The sequence below is a fragment of the Triticum urartu genome, chromosome 2A, assembly GCF_056163025.1.
Source record: "Triticum urartu cultivar PI428250 chromosome 2A, HENAU_Tu73, whole genome shotgun sequence".
NCBI classification, from domain to species: domain Eukaryota; kingdom Viridiplantae; phylum Streptophyta; class Magnoliopsida; order Poales; family Poaceae; genus Triticum; species Triticum urartu.
In genome coordinates this window covers 708,373,512-708,398,695 of record NC_141874.1, presented here as the reverse complement: position 1 = coordinate 708,398,695, position 25,184 = coordinate 708,373,512, and the positions used below count along the sequence as shown (strand labels likewise).

The following is a 25,184-nucleotide window of genomic DNA, read 5'->3' as shown; positions in this document are numbered from 1 at the left end:
AGCTACAGCTACATTTGAATACGACTTTCATCGCAAAAATAATGATAAAAATTTGCATACGACTTGAAAGGCAGTTTGATGATACCCTACCACCTTCACTTTCAGATGAGCTCGGTAGCATACATGCATGCATGTTGCAACGTTCGAGCAGCTAGAAGCTTGGGCAGTGTAGTCCGAAGAACATGGGTTTGTTTCACAAAAAAAAACATGGGTTTGTGAGTGACGCGCTAATCATCACAAGACAGCAGCAGTACTTGATTGTCACGGACTCACGGTTACTACAAGCAAGGCAGTTGATACTGTAGCGCTCTCGTTTTCAGACGACCTATGTACGCTACGTACATACATACATATACGTATTGATCTAGCTAGCTAGCTAGAAACTTGGGCAATCTGATCCGGAGGAAGAAGATGCGCATGGTGACAGTGCACGGGGCGGCACCAGTCATGAGAAAGAGCAAGGAGCAGTGCTTGTCCTTGACAGTCACGGCTAGTACAACAACTATTTTTTTTGCGAAGAAATTCAGAGAGCTTTATTTAGTAAACGCATTCTTAGAACAATCAGCCAGAAGGCTAGACACCAAGAAGCTATGAGTCTCGTCAAGCAACTATCGGCCACATTAAGTGTGCAAACACGCTTAGCACACAAGTGAGCCGAAAGGTTAGCTGGCCTGTTTACATGAAGAATAGCAAAAGAGGGAAAACGAAGACTAAGCTCTCCAATCTCTAAAAATAAAGAAGCCACAATCGAACGAGAATTGTGGCGAGTGCTCCAGAGTGTCACCAACTCCAAGCAGTCAACTTTCATTATCACCTGCGAGAATCCCCGAAGAGATGCGAACCGAACCCCATCTCGCAGAGATAGTCCTTCCATGATCAAAGGATCGGAGATCCCTACATATGGCTTGCACCAGGCACCAAGTAGAGCCGTAGGAGAACGAGCAATACCTCCCGCTCCTTCTCTACCGTCCGCCGGATTGAGAGCGCCATCGGTTGTGATTTTTACAAAACCATCATCGGGGGGCCGCCACCCAAAACCCGGCAAGACCAGCGTGTCTTTGCGCGGCAAGTGAAGGAGTGCAATGACTAGTACAACAACTAGGCACCGGGAAGGACCGATGCCAATGCGTGCATACGAATGTACATACAGTATACTATCGGTATACTGTATTGCACTAGACGCACGCGATCTTTGCGCACATGCACTGCGAGTAGAAGTTGGGTAGGAACAGTCGATGAGTCAAGGGACGCCACCATCGTCGCCCCCGCCGAGGAGAATCGCGCATGTGCGACCCTACGCTTTGCTGAGGTCAAGAGTTTTGAAAAGGCAAGTCGACTGTAATGCACCAAAAGGGCAGCTACCAGATAGCAAGTGTTTTGAATTAAGGATTTGTCATACTTAATGCAGTTATTAGTGTACCGCACTAGTGTATTTTTTGAATGTTTTTTCTCTCTTAAAAACACAACACAAAGACCCAGATGCACAATCTATCAATATTAGGCACTCTGAGAGATTGTACCGGCCGATGGAGACAATGCGCTTCCCATGAAAAAAAAGTCGTTAAATCCTGAAATAAAACTATAAAAATGCAAGCGTCCACACCAAGTCTAGGACAGCAAGGAACATAATCGACTGAGTTATGCCTGGTTTGCGTATCTTCAAGGTTTTGATAGTGTAGTGAATTTAGTATTTGCATGTGTTGCTCACCTGACACAATATCGGCACAAGCTTTTGAATTGCACTGAAAGTAATAATGCAAGGTTTTGTTAAAGTGAGAACACACTTTTGATTTTATATACGAAACCAACGTCTCGATCTTACAAAGCTAGACCTAATATTTACTTTTCGGAGAATATAAGTGGTTTCTAATGATAGAAATCGAGGAAAGAGCTCTCTTTATATATAAAATATGATTAATTCTCGCAAAAAGAGATTAATGGTGAACAGCCAAGACAAGTTGCGACACATCAACATGATGAACGCATGAATGATCACAAACGAAGACCGATTACATGTACTCCCTCCGTTTTTATTTAGTTCGCATATTAGCTTTGGTCAAAGTCAAGCTTTACAAACTTTGACCAAGTTTATATAAAAAATATTAAGATATACAATAATAAATCAACAACATTAGATTTATTATTAAATGTACTTTCACATCGTATAGATTTATTATGATAAATGTCTATATTGTTTTCTATAAACTTGGTCAAACTTTACGAAGTTTAACTTCAGTTAACTCTAATATGCAGAGTAAATAAAAACGGAGGGAGTACAACAAGACAAATCAATCAATCTTTAGTAATTTACTGCTGTGCGTCGGCAAGGAGTAAACAAAAATTGTCGCCTTCTTCGATCAATTAGTGGAGTGATGACGTCTGAAACATATTCGTACTGCCATTACTCGCGTGCTAATGATCCGGGATCGTTGGTTCAAAAAGCAAATAGAGGTGGGTCCCACGGGTTCCACGATAGCACATGCAGCGGTGCATGACGGAAGGACCATGCAGCGCTTGCCGGCGACATCTTCCGCCGCGCGGCGCGCCAGCCCGCCAGGAGGCGCCTCTGCGGAGGCCGTTCCTGAACCCCGCGGCGCCCGCAAGTTCGTCGGCGCCGAATCCGCGGCGGCAGCTGCTCGCTCCGTTGCCGGGGCCGCCTGCAAGGCGGTGGCGCAGACGCCACGCAACGCAACCTCACTTGCACACCCGCGGCGCCGTCGCCCGTTCACGGTTGTGGAGCACCGCCGTTACGCTTACGCCGGGCATGGGAGCACCGATGTGTCATCGCTTGCTGCGTAAGCAGGATCGACCAGTCGGTCTTCTCGGCAGCGGCAGGCACGCGAGATGTTCTCGAGTGGTCACCAGTCACCACACGAGCTTCTCCACCGCCATCCCCTGCAGCAGCGGCCGTGCCGCGACGTCGCGGCTGGTGACGACCGGCACGCGGCAGCAGAACGAGCGGAGGAGGCGGTCCTCGGAGGACACGCGGCGGAGGACGTCGAGGAAGCGGTCCTCGTCGCAGCAGGGGAGCGCGACGGGGCCGGGGGTGGACGGGAAGCCGTACTCCTCCTCCGACTGCCGGAGCAGCTCCCGGAACACGGGGTGGTTGAGGAGCACCGCGCGCACCACGAACCGCTGCGATGCGCCGCCCACGCACACTGCCACGTGCCCCGCCGGCACCGGAGCCGTCGGCGCCGCCGCGGCCCGGGACCGCCACCGCCGCAGAGTCTGCTGGAGGCGGACGATGCTCTGGATCTTGCCGCATTTGGCCATCGCTCCCTTTTCGCCGGCTGAGGGGTGCTCTGCTTTTGGTGGGTTGATGGCGCGGACGGACGGAGTTGGCGTGAGAATGCTCTGCTTTTCCAGGGGAGCGCGGTGTGGCGTTTTTATAGGCCGATGCTTGGTTCGTCCAGTTTGCCGGTGTTCCTCGGGTTTAGATTTTTTTTCTTCTCTTTACGATTTTTTTCCTATGTTTGCTTTATCACATGTACTTCCTCCGTCCCATAATATAAGACACTTTTTTGACACTACATTAGTATCAAAAAACATTTTATATTATGGGACGGAAGTAGTATAAAATATTACTAACTCCAGTGTCAAAAGCGCTTTTATATTTTAGAACGAAGAAAATAGCACCTAAATCAGGAACATGTGCTATACGGTGCCTGGTAATATTTCCTCCTCGTGAAAATCATTTTCTTCTCACTCCAATATTTTGAGTATGTTTATTTTTTCTATTTTGATCTTGTGTATAACATGCCGCGTGAGGAGTCGCTGTGCAAATGCTTAAAACAATATCAGTCGCCATTTTTTTCAGTCGACCCTCGATTTCCCTTTGCACGTGGCCAAAGACGGAGACGACCTGAGGAGCGCCAGCTGATGGTGTCCTGTGTTAGAATAAAACGCTAATGCAAGATTATAGGCGACACATCGAGGCACGATATTTGTTAACGAGGTTTATCAATATGGCTACATCCGTAGGGCATGATTATAGGCACTCCTTTCCAAGATATCGCAACACCGGCCGTCTGGGCACTGACACAAGCCGTTGGCTCCCCCGCGTACCTGTTGCTATCAAGTCGTCATGGGTTACAACATGTGGTGCCCATCCGTATATAAGAAGACTAGGATACAAGTGTCCGACTCCTACACAACTCGTACCTAACCACACCAATTACAACTCCAAGTCCATGTAACCCCTTGCGTACATAATATTCGACACAAATATAACAAACTCCACCTTGGTGAATATTCTCCACCACTTAGAAGTCGTACATGCTCGAACCTCCATGTACTCCAGACTTGGGTTGTCTCCTTTGTAGCTTACTGAGAGCTACCCGACGGGTTAGACCCGCCGCCACCGTGAGACTCCACTGCTACTCTTGCAGTTTTACTCCCCATGGCTCCACCTGCAATAGTGCTCCCTTGCAACTTGTAAAGATGTGAAGCCGTCCTCTCTCCTATCATCACAGTCACCCCATCTTCCATGATTTCCATGGTCTTCGTATCCCGATCACAACGGAATTCCATACCACCATCATGAAGAACACCAAGCGAAATTAGATTCCTCCTTAGCCCTGGCACATGCCTGACTCTTCGAAGCATCCGCTCAACTCCGTCAAACATCTTGATTTTGATGTCACCTACTCCAGCAACACGATAACCTGTATCATCGCCCACATAGGCTAAACTAAACTCACCAGACTTGTACGAAGAGAATCACTCCCTGTTGGGCGTCGCATGAAAAGAGCAAGCTGAATCCAACATCCACGCTTCAGTTTTTGTTGACCGCATGTTTGATACTACGAGAACATCACTACTGTTGTCCGAGTCATCACCACGAGTAGCCGCATTAGCACTTGCCCCACCCTTCAGTTCTGGGCATTCCCTCTTTATATGTCCCCAATCCTTGCACCTGTAGCACTGCACCTTTTTCTTTTTTTTCTTCGCCTCTTGTCCCTTCCTGAGCTGATAACCTTTAACTGCCAACCCCAAACCATGAGTACTCTCCTCTGCAGCATTCTTTTGCTTCCTCAACTCATGTCCAAGCAACGATGTAGTGACTTCCTCATTATTGACGGTTGTCTTTCCATGTGTCAATGGACCAAATGCTCATAGGACGGTGGCAACGAAACAAGAAGAAGTAGTGCCTTATCCTCGTCCTCAATCTTCACATCCAGACGCGCTAGATCCGTGACCAACTGATTAAAGGCATTCACATGCTCCACAAGATCCGACCCCTCCTGCATCTTCAGCCCATAGAACTTTTGCTTCAAATATAACTTATTGGTCGCTGGCTTGGACATATAACGATTTGCCAACTTGTCCCAAATTCCCTTAGGAGAATCTTCGTCCATGACATGATACATGACCTGATCCGCAAGACAAAGCCATATGGTAGCGGCCGCCTGCACTTGCATATCCTCCCACGCATCATTGTCAACCTTGGCCGGCTTCGTCTCCTGCAAACTGTCGGGGGCTTGGTGCGACATATGCCAATGGATGGCTTATCATGATGGGGGCGAGTAGAACGTCGCCGGTGCCTGGAAACGGGATGAGGCGAAGACATGCAAGCCGGCGGATCTTACCCAGCTTCGGGGCTCTCCGGGGAGATAATACCCCTACTGCTGCTCTGCGGGGTCTCCGCATGATCACTATGGTCAAGTGTTTACACGGTTGCTCCTTGAGCTGTGTATGGTGGTAGGAGAGGGCAAGGCTAACTCTCTCCCTCTATCTGGTGAGATATAGAACTACTGGGATCCAACCCTTTGCATGGGTGCCCTGGGGGGTTTATATAGGCCTACCCCCCCAGGGGTACAATGGTAATGTGACTGGGCGCGGGCCTAGCCGTCAGTGTCTCTGACCTCCGACTTCTCCATCGACTGCTGGGGCCCGCCGACAGGTGGGACCCGCCGACTGGTCTGGTACGGAGCCGGCAGGCCGCGTCCGCCGCTGGCGGGTCTTGCCGGCTGCTGATTACTGTAGCCGTGCTCCCGATGATGCAAGCTTGGTCATGGGGTCGTGGCAACAGCCCCGCCGCCTGGCAGGCGATCACTGTGGCCACTCCTCATCTCTTCTTGATTAATGGCGTATGGGCCCGGGGGAGGGCTCGGCCGACTCCCCCAGGCCGACTCCCGTTGGGTCCGACTGGCGATGCTCCCACCGTCTCCCGAGGTCTCGCTGGCTGGTGGGCCCTGCTGCCTTCAGGCCGTACAGACAAGCCGTCGTGGGCGCAGGACTAGGTACAGTGGTGCTGATGTCAGGGCCGGCTGGGCAACAGTGTCACGCCGCGGGGAGATCTTCCCAAGTACGGCGCGCTGTAGCCGTGCCTGCCCTTGGTAAGGGGCGGGGAGTGGGCTTCATTGTAGCCAGGCCCCTGCCCCGTCCCCCTCGATGAGGTCACGGTTTGTTGGAGTCGCCGGCCGACTCCCCAAAGCCGGCTTCTCTGGAAGTCGTCCCTGGGACTCGGCCGTGAGAGGGCAGTCGGCCGTCTTGCCGTAGACTCCCCAGGAGGCGGCTCTTCGCCCTATGATCTTGAGGGGCGCAGCCTGCCCCGATGTCTTGAAAGATCGTGGGGCTCGGGTTGGCCTACCCGTGGCCCATTACTCCGACAATAGTCCCCGAAGCTGGTGAGGCGCCGCGGACGATCGGCTGAGAAGCCTCAGCAGTTTCCCTTTCTGGGTGCAACGCATGATCTTGATTGACTTCCGCCGGGCTGACTAGAAGGAATCGGACTCGCCCAACTCGGACTCACTTAATTCCGACTCGTTCAGCAGTTCGAACGTCGCGGCGGGATTTCAAGTGGCGGGCTAGCTAAGCTTCCAGAGAAAGCCGCCTGTTCCGGGCCTGTCACACAAGGGCACGTGGCCAGGCCGTCCTACCAGCCCACGCGCGCGACGGGACAGGACCGTAGGCGGGGACCGCCACTACCGCGCCTCGGCGCCCGAGCGGATCCGCTGTGGCCCCGGTGGACAGTTAGGATTCCTGTGGAGTTACTGCGCGCAGTAACTTTGCAGGGATCGTGGGGGGCATGGGGTTGTGGGCACAGTAAATCCCCACGCCCGCCCCCTCGGCTTCGCAGCCCCGAGGGCTATAAGTAGGGGGAAGAGGGGAGCACGCGCGCCCCTCCTTCCTACTGCCCCTTGCTTTCTTCCTTCGCGCAGCTCCTTCGCTCTCCTGCTTCCTTTCTCTTCTCTCTCTTGCTCGCTCTGCCGCACGCCCAAGCTCCGGCACACGCTGTGGTGACCGCTCGTGACGATGAGCTCTTCCTCTGCTGCTATGCCTCCCCCGGTGCGCTCTGGCACCTGGGACGGCTCTGAGGTCCACGAAGACCATATCGAGTTCCTCCGCCGGACCCGTCGTCTTCCTGGCGAGGATCGCGTGCAGGTGCGCCTTGCGCCGGGGGGGGGGGGAGATTTCCCCCGCCCCGCGGGAGGGCGAGCGGGTCATCTTCCGCTCGCACTGCCTGCGCCGGCTGCGGCTGCCGGCGAGCAGCTTCCTCCGGTCGTTCATGGTGTTTTACGGACTCCAGCCGCACCACCTCACCCCCAACACAGTGGTGCTGCTGTCCGCCTTCGTGGCTCTTTGCGAGGGCTTCCTAGGAGTCCTCCCCACCCTCGAGCTCTAGGGGGAGTTCTTCTTCTCCAAGCTCGGCACCCAGGCCGCGGGCGTGCCGGCTCAGTGCAGCGCCTTCATTGCCGTGCGAAGGACAGGAGCCGACAACCACTTCCCCTCCATCGCGCTGCTGAAGTCGGTGAAGATGTGGCAGCGGTCCTACTTCTACGTCAGGAACGTCGCCACGTGGGGCGACTGGGTTAATCTGTCGGCTTCCGAAGCCGGCCCGCCGGCTGACAGGCTGCCCAACTGGTCGTACCGGGCCAGGTCGCTGACGCATGCAGGAGCCGGCGCCATCACGCGACTCTGAGTGCTGACGCAGTCGGAGGGTCTGACTGGCCCGGACCTGCTGGCCGCCTTCGTCTCGCGCCGAGTTCTCCCACTCCAAGGCCGCCCTCACCTGATATGCCAGATGAGCGGGGGCCGCGACCCGAGTCGGATGTGCACCAAGGACATGCCTCACGAAGAGGTGGCCCTGATGGTGAACTACCTCTCGGACAGCAGGCTTCCGGAGGACAGGCGATTCGGCAAGGAGCCATACTCTCGCGCCAACCCCCCGCCCGTGGTGAGTCGCCTTTCTTTTCTTCAGATTGTCTTCTTCTTGCCGAGTCTTGTTCTAATCAGTCTGCTTTTTGGTTAGAATCCCCTTCTTCACCCACCAGCCGGCACCTCGGGGCCGGCCCGTGAGTTCGCCGCCGACCGGGCGGAGAGCGACGTTGACGACCCCGATCTGGGGGCGGCGGCTCTGGAAGACGACGCCGAAGGAGGAGGAGGGGTGACAGGCGACTTCAGGCCCTCGGCCACCTTTGCCGACTGGCCTGAAGACGGCGTCGAGGACGGAGTCGCCCCTCGCCATCGGCCAGGAGCCAGCCAGCCGCGCGGGCTCTTCTGCCGCGTTGGGCGCTCCAAGCGGAGGGAAGAAGCACCGGGCTGCGCCGACTTTGTTCGGCAGCCAGCCGAAGAAGCCCAAGGGCTCGGCTGCGGCGACCCGGCGGGACGAGGCGGCCGCGAAGGCCATCCGCTTCCATAAGGAAGTGAAGAAGCCGCCCTTGGTCTCTGCGTAAGTATTCTGTCTTCAAAGTTCGTTCTTTCTTCGTGCTTTGTCTGAGTCTCTGCTCGCCCTTCTTTCTTCAGGGCCCCCCTCTCTCTTGAGCGGGTCGCTGCCGCCTCCGTCATGGGGTCCGCGGAGACGCCCGCCACCACTCGGCGGATAGACCCCGCTGCCGACCTCCGGGAGGCAACGGAGCGGAACGCGCAGGAGAAGCGCAATGAAGAAGAAGCCCTTCGCCTGGAGAAGGCGGAGGCCGACAGGGCGGAGTCCTCCGCCAAGAAAAAACTAGCGGAGGCCGAAGCCGCCGCCGCGGCAAAGCAGCGGGCTGAGGAAGCCGCACACCGCCAGGAAGCCTTGCTTGTTACCCCGCTGAACTCTGCGCCGCCACCGCCGGAGTTCACGGGGCAGACTGAAGGAGCCGGCGGGGAGAACCTCGTCGAGGAGAGGGAAGGCGGCGAGTCCTCTACTCCGGGCGCGAACGTCCCGCCGCCGCCTCCGCCGCCGTCTGAAGGCGTGCAAGGCGAGCACCCAGCGGACCCTCCGGTGCTGTCGACCGAAGAAGCAGCCAGCGCACCTGTTGGGTGGGTGCAGGGAGGCGGCACAGGGCCGCTGAACCGGGCGCTCCTGGACGTCCAGGCAAAGCTCCGCGCTGAGGGCGACGCCCTCGAGAGCTGCACCAAGGCGTTCCTGGCGTCGCGGGCAGCCGTCCGGGTATGTCTTTTCTTTGGGTCTTTGTTTTTTCTTGTTTCTCTCTATGGGGGCGCGCCAGCGCACCCACTGGGTGTAGTCCCCGAGTTTTGGGTCGGCTGCTGAGCAGGCGGCCCGGAACTCCAATTTGATGAACTTCTGGGTACTAACTTTTTCTGAAACGCTTGTTTGCAGGACTACCACAACCTCCGCGTCACCACCTTCAACCGTAATGTTGAAGAGTTGGGCAAGCGGACCGCTGACTTGGCGGAGAGCCGGAGTAAGTCCTCCTCCTTTTTCTCTTCTCTGCGGGGGCGCGCTAGCGCACCCGCGGGCTGTAGTCCCCGAGATTTGGGCCGACTGCTGAGCAGTCGGGCCGGATCTCCCCGGCAACCTACTTTATTGACGACGGCTGTCCTTCTTTCTTTCCTTCAGGGGCCAATGCTGCTCTTCAACAGCAGCTGAGCGAAGCCAACTCCGCCCTGCTCGCCAAAGGGGAGGAGTGCAGCAAGCTCGCCGCGGAGCGCGATCTGCTGACCGCTCAGTTGGCAGAGCAGAAGGGGCTGCTCGCGAAGTCGCAGAGGGAGGCGGAGGAGACGGAGGCCGCCCTCCTGGCAGAGTTCGCGAGCGAGTGCTCTTCCTGGTCTGACAAGGAGGCGATGCTGTCCTCCGACTTCCACGAGATCGAAGACATCGTTGATGGTGAGTCTCTTTGTTTTCTTTCTTTGAGCCGCCGACCTAGGTCGTGCCGACTCTTGGTTTTTGACTCGCTTTTTTGTTTCTTCGTGTCTTTTGCAGACTTCTTCCCTGGGCAGTCTCAGGCCGCTATCCAAGCCATCGAGGCCGATCGTGCAAGTCGGAGGGCGGAGGGCGCAGAAATCGCCGTCAATGCCCCCCAAACTCTTGATGAGCACATCTTGAGTATCGAGGCTCGCCTCCGTCCGGCTCACCGGATGCTGCGCCGACTTCAACGCGTCGGCGCCCAGGCGATCTCCGCCCTTTGGCCGGATATGCAGGCTCCGCGCACCCCCAGCCTGACGGCCAACTGGTTGGAGGTCGCGGTTGGTCGCCTCGAGGTCTGGAAGGGCTCTTCGGCCCGGGCTGGAGCGCGCCGGGCCTTGGAGTTCGTCAAGGCGTGGTACCCGGGGCTGGATCTACACCGGTTGGCCACGCTTCGGTCGGAGGCCCAGTCGGAGCTGGCGGCTGCGGAAGACGCCCTCGTCAAGCGCGCTGCGGCGATCACCGAGTACACCGACACGAGCATCTTCGTCCCCGAGCGGTCTGAAGACGGCGAGGAGGTCCCGCCGGAGTGGTTTGGGATGAACCCAGACTATGACGAAGACTCGGCGGAGGTGATCGGCTCCAGCGTCGAGGAGGAGGACGAGGCGGAGGGTGAGGGCGAGGCGGAGGCACCAGAAGATGGAGCAGACGGCCAGCCTCAGCCCGACCGCGCCTCCAGCAACGAGCCGCGTGCGACCGATCCGACTACTGCCGGAGGCGATCAAGCTGAGACTAGCCGGCCAACCGCCCCGACGACTGACGCTGGCGCCTCCTCCGACCCCCCGACTCCGTCTGCCGCCTCCTAAGCTGCCGCAGTGTCTTTTGCTTTATCTGCTTCAGTAGTCTTTTGAGGAACTTGTTAATTTGCACAATTCCACCCGCGGGGTGTATTTTGAACCTCTGCTTGACAATTCGACCAAGGGCCTATGTTATATATATATATGTCTATCTTTTCTTGCTCATTGTTCTTTTTGGCTGTTTTCCTTTCCCGCTTTCTCCTAGTTGCCTGCCTTGCCAATCGAACAGCCGCTCTGCAGACTGTTGCTGGATCTAGTGCTAGGCTACTTTGGGAAAGCAAGTACTTAGCCGATTTCAAGATTGTTTGAGCAAGTTGGATAGAAAACGACAATCCGACTGTTCGAGAATCAGTTTGCGAGAAGGGCATGGAAGCCGTCTTGAGCTATGTTTTATGCTTTGGGTCCTTAGCCATTTTTCATGCGAATGCCCATTCTACCTTACTGCTACCCACCGTACAGTCGCTCCGCGAGCCGCGGCTTCTGGCAGGAGACGGCTTAGGCGTTTACACACTACTTGTCCGACTGTAGGAAGCATTTCATAGTGCAAGGCGGCAAGTCCCCGGGCCGACTTGTCGAGCCCGGTGCCAAGCGGCATGACAAAGAGTAACATATTTATAGGCATAATTTTTATCATACAGACAAAAGAGGGCAGTCCCCGAGCTCATCTCGGGGGGCCCGAAGTCTTGGTATTTTTAATACAAAAGGTAGCATGGTACATACTGCATCAACTGTAAAATCTTCGAAGAAGATTTGCGTTCCATGGCCGCTCAGTCTCCTTGCCGGAGTCGTCTCTCTTGCGTGCTCGTGGCTTCTGAGCGTCGATCAGGTAGTAGGAGTCGTTGCCTAGTACTTTGCTGATGATGAAAGGGCCTTCCCAAGGCGGCGACAGCTTGTGCTGGCCGCCTGTTCGCTGGATCAGCCGGAGTACAAGGTCGCCTTCTTGGAAAGATCTTGGCCTGACCTTCCTGTTGTGGTATCGGCGCAGGCTTTGCTGGTAGATGCTGGACCGGCTGAGTGCCAACAGCCGGCCCTCTTCCAGCAAATCGACGACGTCTTGTCGTGCTTCTTCTGCTTCCTCCTCAGTGTACATGGTGACTCGTGGGGAGTCGAACTCTATGTCCGTTGGGATGACTACTTCGGCACCGTAGACGAGGAAGAAGGGCGTGAAGCCGGTTGACTTGTTTGGAGTCGTGCGCAGACTCCAGAGGACGGCTGGCAGCTCGTCGAGCCAGCAGCCAGCCGAGCGCTCCAGAGGCTCGATCAACCGAGGCTTGATGCCGGACAGGATGAGGCCGTTTGCTCGCTCCACTTGGCCGTTTGACTGCGGGTGGGCAACGGATGCTAGGTCCAGTCGGATGCCCTGTGTTGCGCAGAATCGGGCCAAGGCACCTTTGGAAAAATTTGTACCGTTGTCGGTGATGATGTTGTGTGGTATGCCGTATCGAATTGTGATATCGGTGATGAAGGTCACGGCAGTCGGACCGTTCAGTTTCTTGATTGGCTTCACTTCCACCCACTTGGTGAACTTGTCCACTACGACAAGTAGGTGAGTTAGACTGCCTCGTGCTGTTTTGAATGGTCCCACCATGTCTAGACCCCAAACTGCGAAGGGCCAAGCAATGGGGATGGTCTTGAGCGCAGAAGCCGGCTGGTGCGGCTTGCAGCTGAACTTCTGGCACCCTTTGCATTTTTTGGACCAACTCCTTGGCCTTTTCCAAGCAGGCAGTCGGCCAAAAGAAACCGTGTCGAAAAGCTTTGGCGACGAGTGCTCTTGAAGCCGCATGGTGGCCACATTCGCCTTGATGGATGTCTTTGAGGATTGCCTGGCCTTGCTCTGGCACTACGCAGCGCTGGTAGACACCAGTGACGCTGCGCCTGACCAGCTCTCTGTTGATTATGGTATAGGCTGCTGCCCGGCGTTGTACTTGCCGAGATGAGGTCTCATCAGTTGGTAGCTCTTTGTTCACCAGAAATTTGAGGATGGGCTGGGCCCATGAGGGTGCTGCTATTTCGTCGACTATCAGAATTGCGACTTGGACGAGGGCGGCTGGGCTGGGAGGCGGCGGGCTGGAGTCAACAGTCGCTTGTTGGGCTGATGAAGTCCCCAGGCCAACTGGCTCGGTCCTTGGGCCGAGTTCTGGAATCTTCAAGTCTGTCACCGCATTCCCCGGGCCGGGCTTGACCGTGGCGGCTTTGGAGTCCCCCGCCAAAGTCCCCGTTCCGACTGCCGGAACTCTGGAGTCGGGTGCGCCGTCTTCGGGAGGAGCCGGCACAAAGATGGAGTCTGATTCTGGTGAAGGCTTGACAGACGGCTTGAGGAGGCATTGAAGGGCGACGCCAGATGGTATTGCTTGGCGGGTAGAGCCGATTCGTGCCAAGGCGTCTGCTTGGTCGTTGTCGTTTCTTGGTACGTGGAGGAACTCGCACCCCTCGAAATACCCGCTGAGCTGCTGCACGAGGAAACGGTAGCTCGCCATGTTTGCGTCTTTTGCGTCCCAGTCGCCAGACGACTGCTGGACCACTAAGTCCGAGTCGCCGTAACACAAGATCCGGCGGATGCCAAGTTCTTTGGCAAGCCGGAGACCGTGAATGAGCGCCTCGTACTCGGCCACGTTGTTGGAGGTGGCAAAGTGGATTTGCAGTGCATATTTGAGCTTGTCGCCTTTGGGAGAGGTGAGGACGACGCCGGCTCCCAAGCCGGTGCGCATCTTGGAGCCGTCGAAGTGCATCCGCCAATGGGTGGAGTCAGGTGCTGGAGGCAGGTACTGAGTCTCGGCCCAGTCGACGAGGAAGTCGGCCAGTGCTTGTGACTTGATAGCGGTGCGGGGCTGGTAGTAGATGGTGTAAGGAGCCAGCTCTATGGCCCACTTGGCCACTCGACCAGAGGCATCTCGGCTACCGATGATCTCGGCAAGTGGAGCTGTGCAGACCACCGTGATTGGATGTTCTTGAAAGTAAGGCTTCAATTTTTTGGCAGCAAAGTGCACGCCATAGCACATCTTCTGGTAGTGGGGGTAATTCTGCTTGGAGGTCGACAGTACCTCGCCCAGGTAATATACTGGTCTCTGGACAGGTAGCGCCTTGCCTTCCTCCTTGCGCTCTACCACAATGACTGTGCTGACTACTCGGCTGGTGGCGGCGATGTACAGGAGCATAGGTTCCTTGGGAGTCGGAGCCGCCAGGACGGGTGGAGTAGTCTGCATCTTCTTCAGCTGGTGGAAAGCTTCGTCCACCTTATGGTTCCACTCAAAAAAGTGGTCTTCTTCATGAGTTGGTATAAGGGGAGAGCTTTCTCGCCTAGCCGACTGATGAATCGGCTGATGGACGCCAAGCAGCCGGTGAACTTCTGCACATCCAGCAGTCGGCTAGGTACATCCATTCTCTCAATGGCCTTGATCTTTACAGGGTTGCATTCTATGCCGCGTTCAGAGACCAGGAAGCCAAGGAGCTGGCCGGCTGGTACTCCGAAGACGCACTTCTCAGGGTTGAGCTTGATCTGCAATCGGCGCAGGTTCTCAAAGGTCTCCTTGAGGTCTTCCAGCAATGTTCCTCGCTTTTCCGTCTTCACCACCACGTCGTCCACGTAAACATGGGCGTTCCTACCGAGCTGCTTGAGGAGGCACTTCTGCATGCAACGCTGAAAGGTGGCGTCGGCATTCCTCAAGCCGAACGTCATGGTGAGGTAGCAGAATGCTCCAAACGGTGTGATGAAGGCGGTCTTCAATCTGTCGGCCGGGTTCAGCTTGATCTGGTGATATCCTGAGTACGCATCCAAGAAACTTAACAGCTCACATCCGGCTGTGGAGTCTATCACCTGATCCAATTCTCGGCAGAGCAAACGGATCCTTGGGGCAGGCCTTGTTGAGGCTCGTGTAGTCAATACACATTCGCCATTGTTTGTTCTTCTTTAGCACCAGGACCAGATTTGCCAGCCACTCCGGGAAGAAAACTTCCATAATGAAGCCGGCTGCTAGGAGTCGGGCTATCCCTTCTCCGACAACTCTTGTCTTCTCTTCTGATAAGCAGCGCAGGGGCTGCCTGACCGGCTTTGCATCAGATCTGACGTGTAACTTGTGCTCGGCGAATTCCGTCGGCACACCTGGCATGTCTTTGGGAGACCATGCGAAGATGTCTCGATTCTCACGGAGGAACTCGACGAGCTCGCCTTCCTATTTGCTGTCGAGGTTTGCACCTACGACGGCGTACCTCTCTGGGTGTTCCGGATCCAAGGGTATCTTCTTTGTCTCTTTGGCCGGCTTGAACAAACCTTCGGCTTCCGACTCCTTCGGGTCGGGCGATATCTCCGGCTGCTTGCCGGCCATCGCCACAGCTCGCTCAAGGAGTCGCTTCTCGGCCGCAATCACCAGGGACTCGGCCAGCAGACTGCTTTCGGCCGTGCAAGCGGACGACTTCCGGTAGTCGTCGGCCACAGTCAGAATTCCCCTGGAACTGGGCATCTTCATCTTGAGGTAGGCGTAGTGGGGGACCGCCATGAACTTGGCCATGGCGGGCCGGCCAAGTAGTGCATGGTATGGGCTCTCAAGGACCACCACCTCGAACCAAATAGACTCTCTTCGGAAGTGATCTTTGTCCCCAAAGAGGACGTCAATCAGGATCTTGCCGATTGGTGAAGAGGAAAGCCCAGGAACTATGTAATGGAACACATTCCGGCTGTTCTGAAGCTGTCTCTGCTTGATTCCTAACTTCTCCATGGTGTCCTTGTACAGGATGTTGATGCTGCTGCCCCCGTCTATCAGAACTCGCGAAAAACGCGCGGCCCGTTTGTCCGTGGCAAAGGTGGCATCCAGGATCAAGGCGTAGGAACCTGGACTCGGCATCACTTCCGGGTGGTCAGCTCTGCTCCAGCTGATGGGCCTCTCTGACCAGTGCATGAACTCTGGCGTCTCTGAGGCCACCGCGTTCACCTCTTGTCACTGCAGCCGCCTGCTGCGTCGATCGTCAGCCACACTGGTGAACACCACGTAGGCTCCGTGCTCTTCAGGGTACTCGTCTTGTACTGCGCCGACTGGCCTGACTGCCGGCTGCTGGGGCGGAGGCGGAGGCGGCTGCCCAGCGGGCGGGGGTGGCAGGTGGCCATCTCCCTTGGCGATCCTGGTGAGCCAGTGGCACTTCCGGGTGGTGTGATTCGATGGCTTCGCGCCGCTGCGGAACTTGCAAGGTACATCCAAGGTCTGCTCGTAGGAGAAGGCCAGCAACCAGTTCGGCTTGCCGCCTTTCTGTCGCTAGGGCGGAGGCTGCTCTTCTGGCTGCTGGGCTTCGGCGGTCGCGACCTGCCGGCTGCTGGAAGCCGGCCGCGGGGCCTTGCGCTTGTGGTCGCCCTGCTATTGTCGCCGGCCGGCGTCTGCTACCGGAGTTCTTGGAGCCTGAGGAGCTACTTTGCCAGTCGTGCTGATTTCAATTTCCGTCTTCATGGAGGAGTCGGCCGTAGCGTACTTGTCTGCTATGATTAGCAGCTCGTCGAGGGTCTCTGGCTCGTCGCAGAGGAGCTTGTGCTTGAGGAGGGTGCCTTCTCGGCACCCGGCCATGAAGTACTCGATGGCCTGCACCTCGTGCATTCCCTCGCAGGAGTTCCGGAGCTCGGCCCAACGCGTGAGGTAGTCGCGAGTCGACTCGTCAGGACCTTGCACGCACAAGGAGAGCTGACGAGGTTTGGGAGGACGCTTGTACGTGCTGGTGAAGTTACGGATGAATGCTTCGGTGAAGTCGACCCAGTTGTTGATGCTGCGGGGCTTCAGGCTGTTCAGCCATGTCCGGGCCATGCCCTGGAGCATGAGCGGAACGTACTTTACGGCGACACGCTTGTTGCCGTTTGCTATGCTGACAGCCGTGGAGTAGTCGACTAGTCAGTCTTCCGGCTTCACGGAGCCGGTATACTTGGGCGTGTCTCTTGGGAGCGTGAACCCTCTGGGAAAGGGCTCGTCCCGAATGCGGGGCCCGAAACAAGGTGGACCCAGCTCATCTTCTTCTTCCAGCGCCAGGGACCGGTGAAGTGGGTCGATCCGGTGGCGGGCGTCATTCTCCCCAACTCCCTCTCGGCGGCCAAGGCGGTCTCCGAGAGTTGGATGGTCAACAGGCGGCGGGGAGACTCGCCTCTCCTTGCGGGGAGGGGGAGGCGGACAGTCGTCCCGTCGTTCCACTGCTCTTGGGCGGCCGTCTCGATCGTGCTCTATGGTAATCTGAGTCCGACTGTGGTTGACAACCGGCTCCTTGTCCTTTCTTCCTTGGGCACCGCCAGTCGGCGTCCGAGACGTCGCGCCTTGATCTTGGTGCGGGTCGTCGTTTGGCCGCTGCGGCGCCTCCGTGCGGCAGCCGGCCTCGTTCTGCGCGGCGGCCGCGTTGAGGAGCCGCTGGACTCGCTCCATCATGAGGCGGCGCTCTTCGCCCTCGAAATTGTCCAGCTCATCTGCCGCTGCCTGGGCGGCTCGGATGTTCTCCGCTGGCGTGGCATACACGGGGCGGCTAGCCCCAAATAGGCTGGCGATGGCTACGCCGCGCTGCTGAACCGCGCCAAGGCGGCTGGGCCCTGCCGGAGCCGGCGAGCCGCCAACAGCGCGATCCATCTCCCGCTGTTAAACTTCTGACAAGCGTCTCATGCTGGCTAGCTTCTTCGCGCCTTCAACAAGCTGAAGGCGGCACGCTTCTAACGTCTCTGCGTCAGCATCTTCTGGAATCGGCGCAGCTAGGTCTTGCAGCGCCGCGCCGAGTGAGTCGTGCGCCCTTCCACCAGGGAACTCGTCATGACTGATGACCAGCACCTCAGTGACGGTGCTCCCATCGCTCTTCGCGTGGGGGAGAGGTTCGTCGTAGACCACCACGTTGGAGGGGAAAGCGTCGACCGACACGGTGTCGGAGTCGACCAACATCGGGTCGGTGGAGCCTACGGACTCCAAGTCTACGGCAGGCTTGCCGGAAACGTGGAGTTGATCGAGGAGGCCCGCGAGGAGGTTTTCAGGGCCGCCTACGCCTGCGTCGGACGTAGGTTCGTCGGAGAGGCAAACCTCGCCGACAAGTTCGGCCAAGGAGCTGGCTGCGCAGGCGATCTCCACGCCGCGCAGCGCGTCAACGCAAACTTCGTCTGGCGTGCCTGGCTAGCTGCGCTCGCCAGGGAGGAAAAGGGTTCCTGTCCAGAACAGATCTCCGGACGGCGGTGCACCATGCCCCATGGTGGGCGCCAAATGTCGGGGGTTTGGTGCAACATATGCCAACGGATGGCTTATCATGGTGGGGGCGAGTAGAACGTCGCCGGTGCCTAGAAACGGGATGAGGCGAAGACATGCACGCCGGCGGATCTTACCCAGCTTCGGGGCTCTCCGGGGAGATAATACCCCTACTGCTGCTCTGCGGGGTCTCCGCATGATCACTATGGTCAAGTGTTTACACGGTTGCTCCTTGAGCTGTGTATGGTGGTAGGAGAGGGCATGGCTAGCTCTCTCTCCCTCTATCTGGTGAGGTATAGAACTACTGGGATCCAACCTTTTGCATGGGTGCCCTGGGGGGTTTATATAGGCCTACCCCCAGGGGTACAATGGTAATGTGACTGGGCACGGGCCCAGCCGTCAGTGTCTCTGACCTCCGACTTCTCCGCCGACTGCTGGGGCCCGCCGACTGGTGGGGCCCGCCGACTGGTGGGCCCCGCCGACTGGTCTACTATGGAGCCGACAGGCCACGTCCGCCGCGGGCGGGTCTTGCCGGTTGCTGATTACTGTAGCCATGCTCCCAATGATGCAAGCTTGGTCAGGGGGTCGTGGCAACAGCCCCGCCGCCTGGCGAGCGATCACTGTGGCCACTCCCCATCTCTTCTTGATTAATGGTGCATGGGCCCAGGGGAGGGCTCGGCCGACTCCCCCGGGCCGACTCCCGTTGGGTCCAACTGGCGGTGCTCCCGCCGTCTCCCGAGGACTCGCTGGCTGGTGGGCCCTGCTGCCTTCAGGCCGTACAGACAAGCCGTCGTGGGTGTAGGACTAGGTACAGTGGTGCTGATGTCAGGGCCGGCTGGGCAACAGTGCCACGCCGCGGGGAGATCTTCCCAAGTACGGCGCGCTGTAGCCGTGCCTGCCCTTGGTAAGGGGTGGGTAGTGGGGTTCATTGTAGCCACGCCCTGCCCTGTCCCCCTCGATGAGGTCACGGTTTGTTGGAGTCGCCGGCCGACTCCCCAAAGCCGGCTTCTCTGGAAGTCGTCGCTGGGACTCGGCCGTGAGTGGGCAGTCGGCCGTCTTGCCGTAGACTCCCCAGGAGGCGGCTCTTCGCCCTATGGTCTTGAGGGGCACAGCCTGCCCTGATGTCTTGAAAGGTCGTGGGGCTCAGGTTGCCTAGCCGTGGCCCATTACTCCGACACAAACCCTTCAAGATTCCCTGTTGCGCCAGAATATCCTTGACTCTTGTCTGCCATAGACCGAAGTTACCCGTGCCATCGAATTTCTCCAAATCAAACCTGGTGAATCCCGGTGCCACGCCGAGCCGCGATCTAACCGACCTGTTGTCGCCGGTCTTACCGCCCTTTTCCTCTGCGACTTCCTCACAAAAAAGATCACTGATCCCGTATTCCTCGTCTGAAGCCACGCCGCAGTCAGCGGTCTACCAAGAAATCTGACTTGCACAACCTTCTTGTCCGCCCTTTCAGAAAATCACCGTGAAGCCTTGCCGACATGCAGATGAACTTGCCCTCCGCCGAAACCTACTGCTCCACCTTTTCCTGAACCTGACTATTTTCTGTGCCTTTGCTGCCTCGCGTCGCCGGCCTTTTATTACTGCTGAAACAACCCACGGCTTTACCTTTTCCTTCCCTGACACGGAAAACAAAATCACAGACCGCGCAGATATATCCAATCCAATACAGTACCAATCTCCAACGTACCAAACATGCATGCACACGGCTCCTTGAATCACAAATTAGCAGGCCTGTCCCCTGGACCCAAAACGCACACGCACGCACGTATCGTTAGATAGGTTCACCGCATGTATGTTAGTCCCCTTGACTCCTGCCACAATACAATTTTTCTATCCTTGTGCACCGCACTCCGTCCGAGAAACCTACTGGTTTGGCCTTCCTTCGTCTTGCACGTCACGCCGCTGCCGAGACCGATTGCCACACGCCTCCGAGGCTCCGAGCGGCCGTCTCGCGCAACGCCAGGTAGCGAAGCCTGTCCAACCTTTCCTCTGTCCGCGTCCCTCGGAAAAACTCGCCGTTGATCTCAACGACAACTTCTGCCATGTCTCTTTTCTTGGTTCTCGCCAGCTATCTATAACAGCCCTGTCGCACATACTCATCTGACGTCAACCCTGCTGAAACAGTCGCCACCTCGCGCATCATCAGTGCACGAGCCGTGCCGTACCCTGGCCATCTACGTCGCCAACACAATCCGTCCGCAGTGCCGCGCCGCCGCCCTTGTACAACACCGAGTGCATCGTCTCGTTGCTCTCACACTCCGATCTATCCGGTCGTCCCCCACGTCTGGTCACCGGTCTGATCGCGAGCCGAATCCGTCGCCTCCGCAACATCTTCAACAGCCACTACGTCGGTCCGATCGCCACGTCTAGCTGATCCTTACCGGCCGCAGCCCATCGAACGGTCTAGGCCTCCCGCCCGAAGTGTCCGACACCACCGATCGCCTCCGCGATCACCGCCATGCTACACCTTGCGCCAATCGGACGTTCCATGGCACCCGTCGAGCATGATCCTTGTACCTCAGGATGATCTTCTGCATAGCCTTCTCGCAACCTTGCTCATGATACCACTTGTTAGAATAAAATGCTAATGCAAGATCATAGACGACACACCGAGGCATGATATTTGTTAACGAGGTTCACCGATATGGATACATCCCCGGGGCATGACTACGGGCGCTCCTCCCCAAGATACCGCAACACCGGCCGTCCGGGTGCCGACACAAGCCGTCGGCTCCCCCGCGTACCTGTTGCTATCAAGTCATCATGGGTTACAACGTGTGGTGCCCCTCCGTATATAAGAGGCCTAGGATACAAGTGTCCGACTCCTACACAACTCGTACCTAACCACACCAATTACAACTCCAAGTCCACGTAACCCCTTGCGTACATAATATTCGACACAAATATAACAAACTCCACCTTGGCGAATATTCTCCACCACTTAGAAGTCGTACATGCTCAAACCTCCATGTACTCCGGACTTGGGTTGTCTCTTTTGTAGCTTATTGAGAGCTACCCGACGGGCCAAACCCGCCGCCACCGTGAGACTCCACTGCTACTCTTGCAGCTCCACTCCCCATGGCTCCACCTGCAATAGTGCTCCCTTGCAAATTGTAAAGATGTGAAGCCGTCCTCTCTCCTATCATCACAGTCACCCCATATTCCATGATTTCCATGGTCTTCGTATCCCGATCACAACGGAATTCCATACCACCATCATGAAGAACACCAAGCGAAATTAGATTCCTCCTTAGCCCTGGCACATGCCTGACTCTCCGAAGCATCCGCTCAACTCCGTCAAACATCTTGATTTTGATGTCACCTACTCCAGCAACACGATAACCTGTATCATCGCCCACATAGGCTAAACCAAACTTACCAGACTTGTACGAAGAGAACCAGTCCCTGTTGGGTGTCACATGAAAAGAGCAAGCTGAATCCAACATCCACGCTTCAGTTTTTGTTGACCGCATGTTTGATACTACGAGAACATCACTACTGCTGTCCGAGTCATCACCACGAGTAGCCGCATTAGCACTTGCCCCACCCTTCAGTTCTGGGCATTCCCTCTTTATATGTCCCCAATCCTTGCACCTATAGCACTGCACCTTTTTCTTTTTTTTCTTCTCTGCCTCTTGTCCCTTCCTGAGCTGATAACCTTTAACTGCCAACCCCAAACCTTGAGTACTCTCCTCTGTAGCATTCTTTTGCTTCCTCAACTCATGTCCAAGCAACGCTGCAGTGACTTCCTCATTATAGACGGTTGTCTTTCCATGTGTCAATGGACCAAATGCTCATAGGACGGTGGCAACGAAACAAGAAGAAGTAGGGCCTTATCCTCGTCCTCAATCTTCAAATCCAGACGCGCTAGATCCGTGACCAATTGATTAAAGGCATTCACATGCTCCACAAGATCCGACCCCTCCTGCATCTTCAGCCCATAGAACTTTTGCTTCAAATACAGCTTATTGGTCGCTGACTTGGACATATAACGATTTGCCAACTTGTCCCAAATTCCCTTAGGAGAATCTTCGTCCATGACATGATACATGACCTGATCCTCAAGACAAAGCCGTATGGTAGCGGCCGCCTGCACTTGCATATCCTCCCACGCATCATTGTCAACCTTGGCCGGCTTCGTCTCCTGCAAACCCTTCAAGATTCCCTGCTGCGCCAGAATATCCTTGACTCTTGTCTGCCATAGACCGAAGTTACCCGTGCCATCGAATTTCTCCAAATCAAACCTGGTGAATCCCGGTGCCATGCCGAGCCGCGATCTAACCGACCTATTGCCGCCGGTCTTACCGCCCTTTTCCTCTGTGACTTCCTCACGAAAAAGATCACTGATGCCGTATTCCTCGTCTGAAGCCACGCCGCAGTCCGAGGTCTACCAAGAAATCTGACCTGCACAACCTTCTTGTCCGCCCTGTCAGAAAATCACCGTGAAGCCTTGCCAATGCACAGATAAACTTGCCCTCCGCCGAAACCTACTGCTCCACCTTTTCCTGAACCTGACTATTTTCTGTGCCTTTGCTGCCTCGTGTCGCCGGCCTTTTATTACTGCTGAAACAACCCACGGCCTTACCCTTTCCTTCCCTGACACGGAAATCAAAATCACAGACCGCGCAGATATATCCAATCCAATATAGTACCAATCTCCAACGGACCAAACATGCATGCACACGGCTCGTTGAATCACAAATTAGCAGGCCTGTCCCCTGGACCCAAAACGCACACGCACGCACGTATCATCAGATAGGTTCACCGCATGTATGGTAGTCCCCTTGACTCCTGCCACAATACAAATTTTCTATCCTTGTGCACCGCACTCCGTTCGAGAAACCTACTGCTTTGGCCTTCCTTTGTCTTGCACGTCACGCCGCTGCCGAGACCGATTGACACACGGCTCCGAGGCTCCGAGCGGCCGTCTCGCGCAACACCAGGTAGCGAAGCCTGTCCAACCTTTCCTCTGTCCGCGTCCCTCGGAAAAACTCGCCGTTGATCTCGACGACAACTTCTGCCATGTCTCTTTTCTTGGTTCTCGCCAGCTATCTGTAATAGCCCTGTCGCACGTACTCATCTGACGTCAACCCTGCCGAAACAGTCGCCACCTCGCGCATCATCCGTGCACGAGCCGTGCCGTACCCTGGCCATCTACGTCGCCAACACAATCTGTCTGCAGTGCCGCGCCGCCGCCTTGTACAACACCGAGCGCATCGTCTCGATGCTCTCACACTCCGATCTATCCGGTCGTCCCCCACGTCTGGTCGCCGGTCTGATCGCGAGCCGAATCCGTCGGCTCCGCAACGTCTTCAATAGCCACTACGTCGGTCCGATCGCCATGTCTAGCCGATCCTTACCGGCCGCAGCCCATCGAACGGTCTAGGCCTCCCGCCCGAAGTGTCCGACACCACCGACCGCCTCCGCGATCGCCGCCATGCTACACCTTGCGCCAATCGGACGTTCCATGGCACCCGTCGAGCATGATCCTCGTACCTCCGGATGATCTTCCGCATAGCCTTCTCGCAACCTTGCTCATGATACCACTTGTTAGAATAAAACGCTAATGCAAGATCATAGACGACACACCGAGGCACGATATTTGTTAACGAGGTTCACCGATATGGCTACATCCCCGGAGCATGACTACGGGCGCTCCTCCCCAAGATACCGCAACACCGGCCGTCCGGGCGCCGACACAAGCCGTCGGCTCCCCCGCGTACCTGTTGCTATCAAGTCGTCATGGGTTACAACATGTGGTGCCCATCCGTATATAAGAAGACTAGGATACAAGTGTCCGACTCCTACACAACTCGTACCTAACCACACCAATTACAACTCCAAGTCCATGTAACCCCTTGCGTACATAATATTCGACACAAATATAACAAACTCCACCTTGGTGAATATTCTCCACCACTTAGAAGTCGTACATGCTCGAACCTCCATGTACTCCAGACTTGGGTTGTCTCCTTTGTAGCTTACTGAGAGCTACCCGACGGGTTAGACCCGCCGCCACCGTGAGACTCCACTGCTACTCTTGCAGTTTTACTCCCCATGGCTCCACCTGCAATAGTGCTCCCTTGCAACTTGTAAAGATGTGAAGCCGTCCTCTCTCCTATCATCACAGTCACCCCATCTTCCATGATTTCCATGGTCTTCGTATCCCGATCACAACGGAATTCCATACCACCATCATGAAGAACACCAAGCGAAATTAGATTCCTCCTTAGCCCTGGCACATGCCTGACTCTTCGAAGCATCCGCTCAACTCCGTCAAACATCTTGATTTTGATGTCACCTACTCCAGCAACACGATAACCTGTATCATCGCCCACATAGGCTAAACTAAACTCACCAGACTTGTACGAAGAGAACCACTCCCTGTTGGGCGTCGCATGAAAAGAGCAAGCTGAATCCAACATCCACGCTTCAGTTTTTGTTGACCGCATGTTTGATACTACGAGAACATCACTACTGTTGTCCGAGTCATCACCACGAGTAGCCGCATTAGCACTTGCCCCACCCTTCAGTTCTGGGCATTCCCTCTTTATATGTCCCCAATCCTTGCACCTGTAGCACTGCACCTTTTTCTTTTTTTTCTTCGCCTCTTGTCCCTTCCTGAGCTGATAACCTTTAACTGCCAACCCCAAACCATGAGTACTCTCCTCTGCAGCATTCTTTTGCTTCCTCAACTCATGTCCAAGCAACGATGTAGTGACTTCCTCATTATTGACGGTTGTCTTTCCATGTGTCAATGGACCAAATGCTCATAGGACGGTGGCAACGAAACAAGAAGAAGTAGTGCCTTATCCTCGTCCTCAATCTTCACATCCAGACGCGCTAGATCCGTGACCAACTGATTAAAGGCATTCACATGCTCCACAAGATCCGACCCCTCCTGCATCTTCAGCCATAGAACTTTTGCTTCAAATACAGCTTATTGGTCGCTGACTTGGACATATAACGATTTGCCAACTTGTCCCAAATTCCCTTAGGAGAATCTTCGTCCATGACATGATACATGACCTGATCCGCAAGACAAAGCCGTATGGTAGCGGCCGCCT

General features: G+C 56.0%; 1 protein-coding gene across 1 annotated transcript; it reads right to left on the bottom strand.

Annotated features, from left to right (window-relative positions):
• Positions 1-438: 438 nt before the first annotated feature.
• Positions 439-3,372, bottom strand: LOC125534231 (auxin-responsive protein SAUR23-like). Its single transcript, XM_048691590.2, has one exon. It carries the CDS (start codon positions 3,271-3,273, stop codon positions 2,866-2,868), a length of 408 nt encoding a protein of 135 aa, XP_048547547.1. The 5' UTR covers positions 3,274-3,372; the 3' UTR covers positions 439-2,865.
• Between the last annotated feature and the right edge of the window lie 21,812 nt (positions 3,373-25,184).

What these genes read in the sequence shown, in the direction of transcription:
- LOC125534231 (XM_048691590.2), bottom strand. Translation starts at nt 3,273, where the DNA reads ATGGCCAAATGCGGCAAGATCCAGAGCATCGTCCGCCTCCAGCAGACT.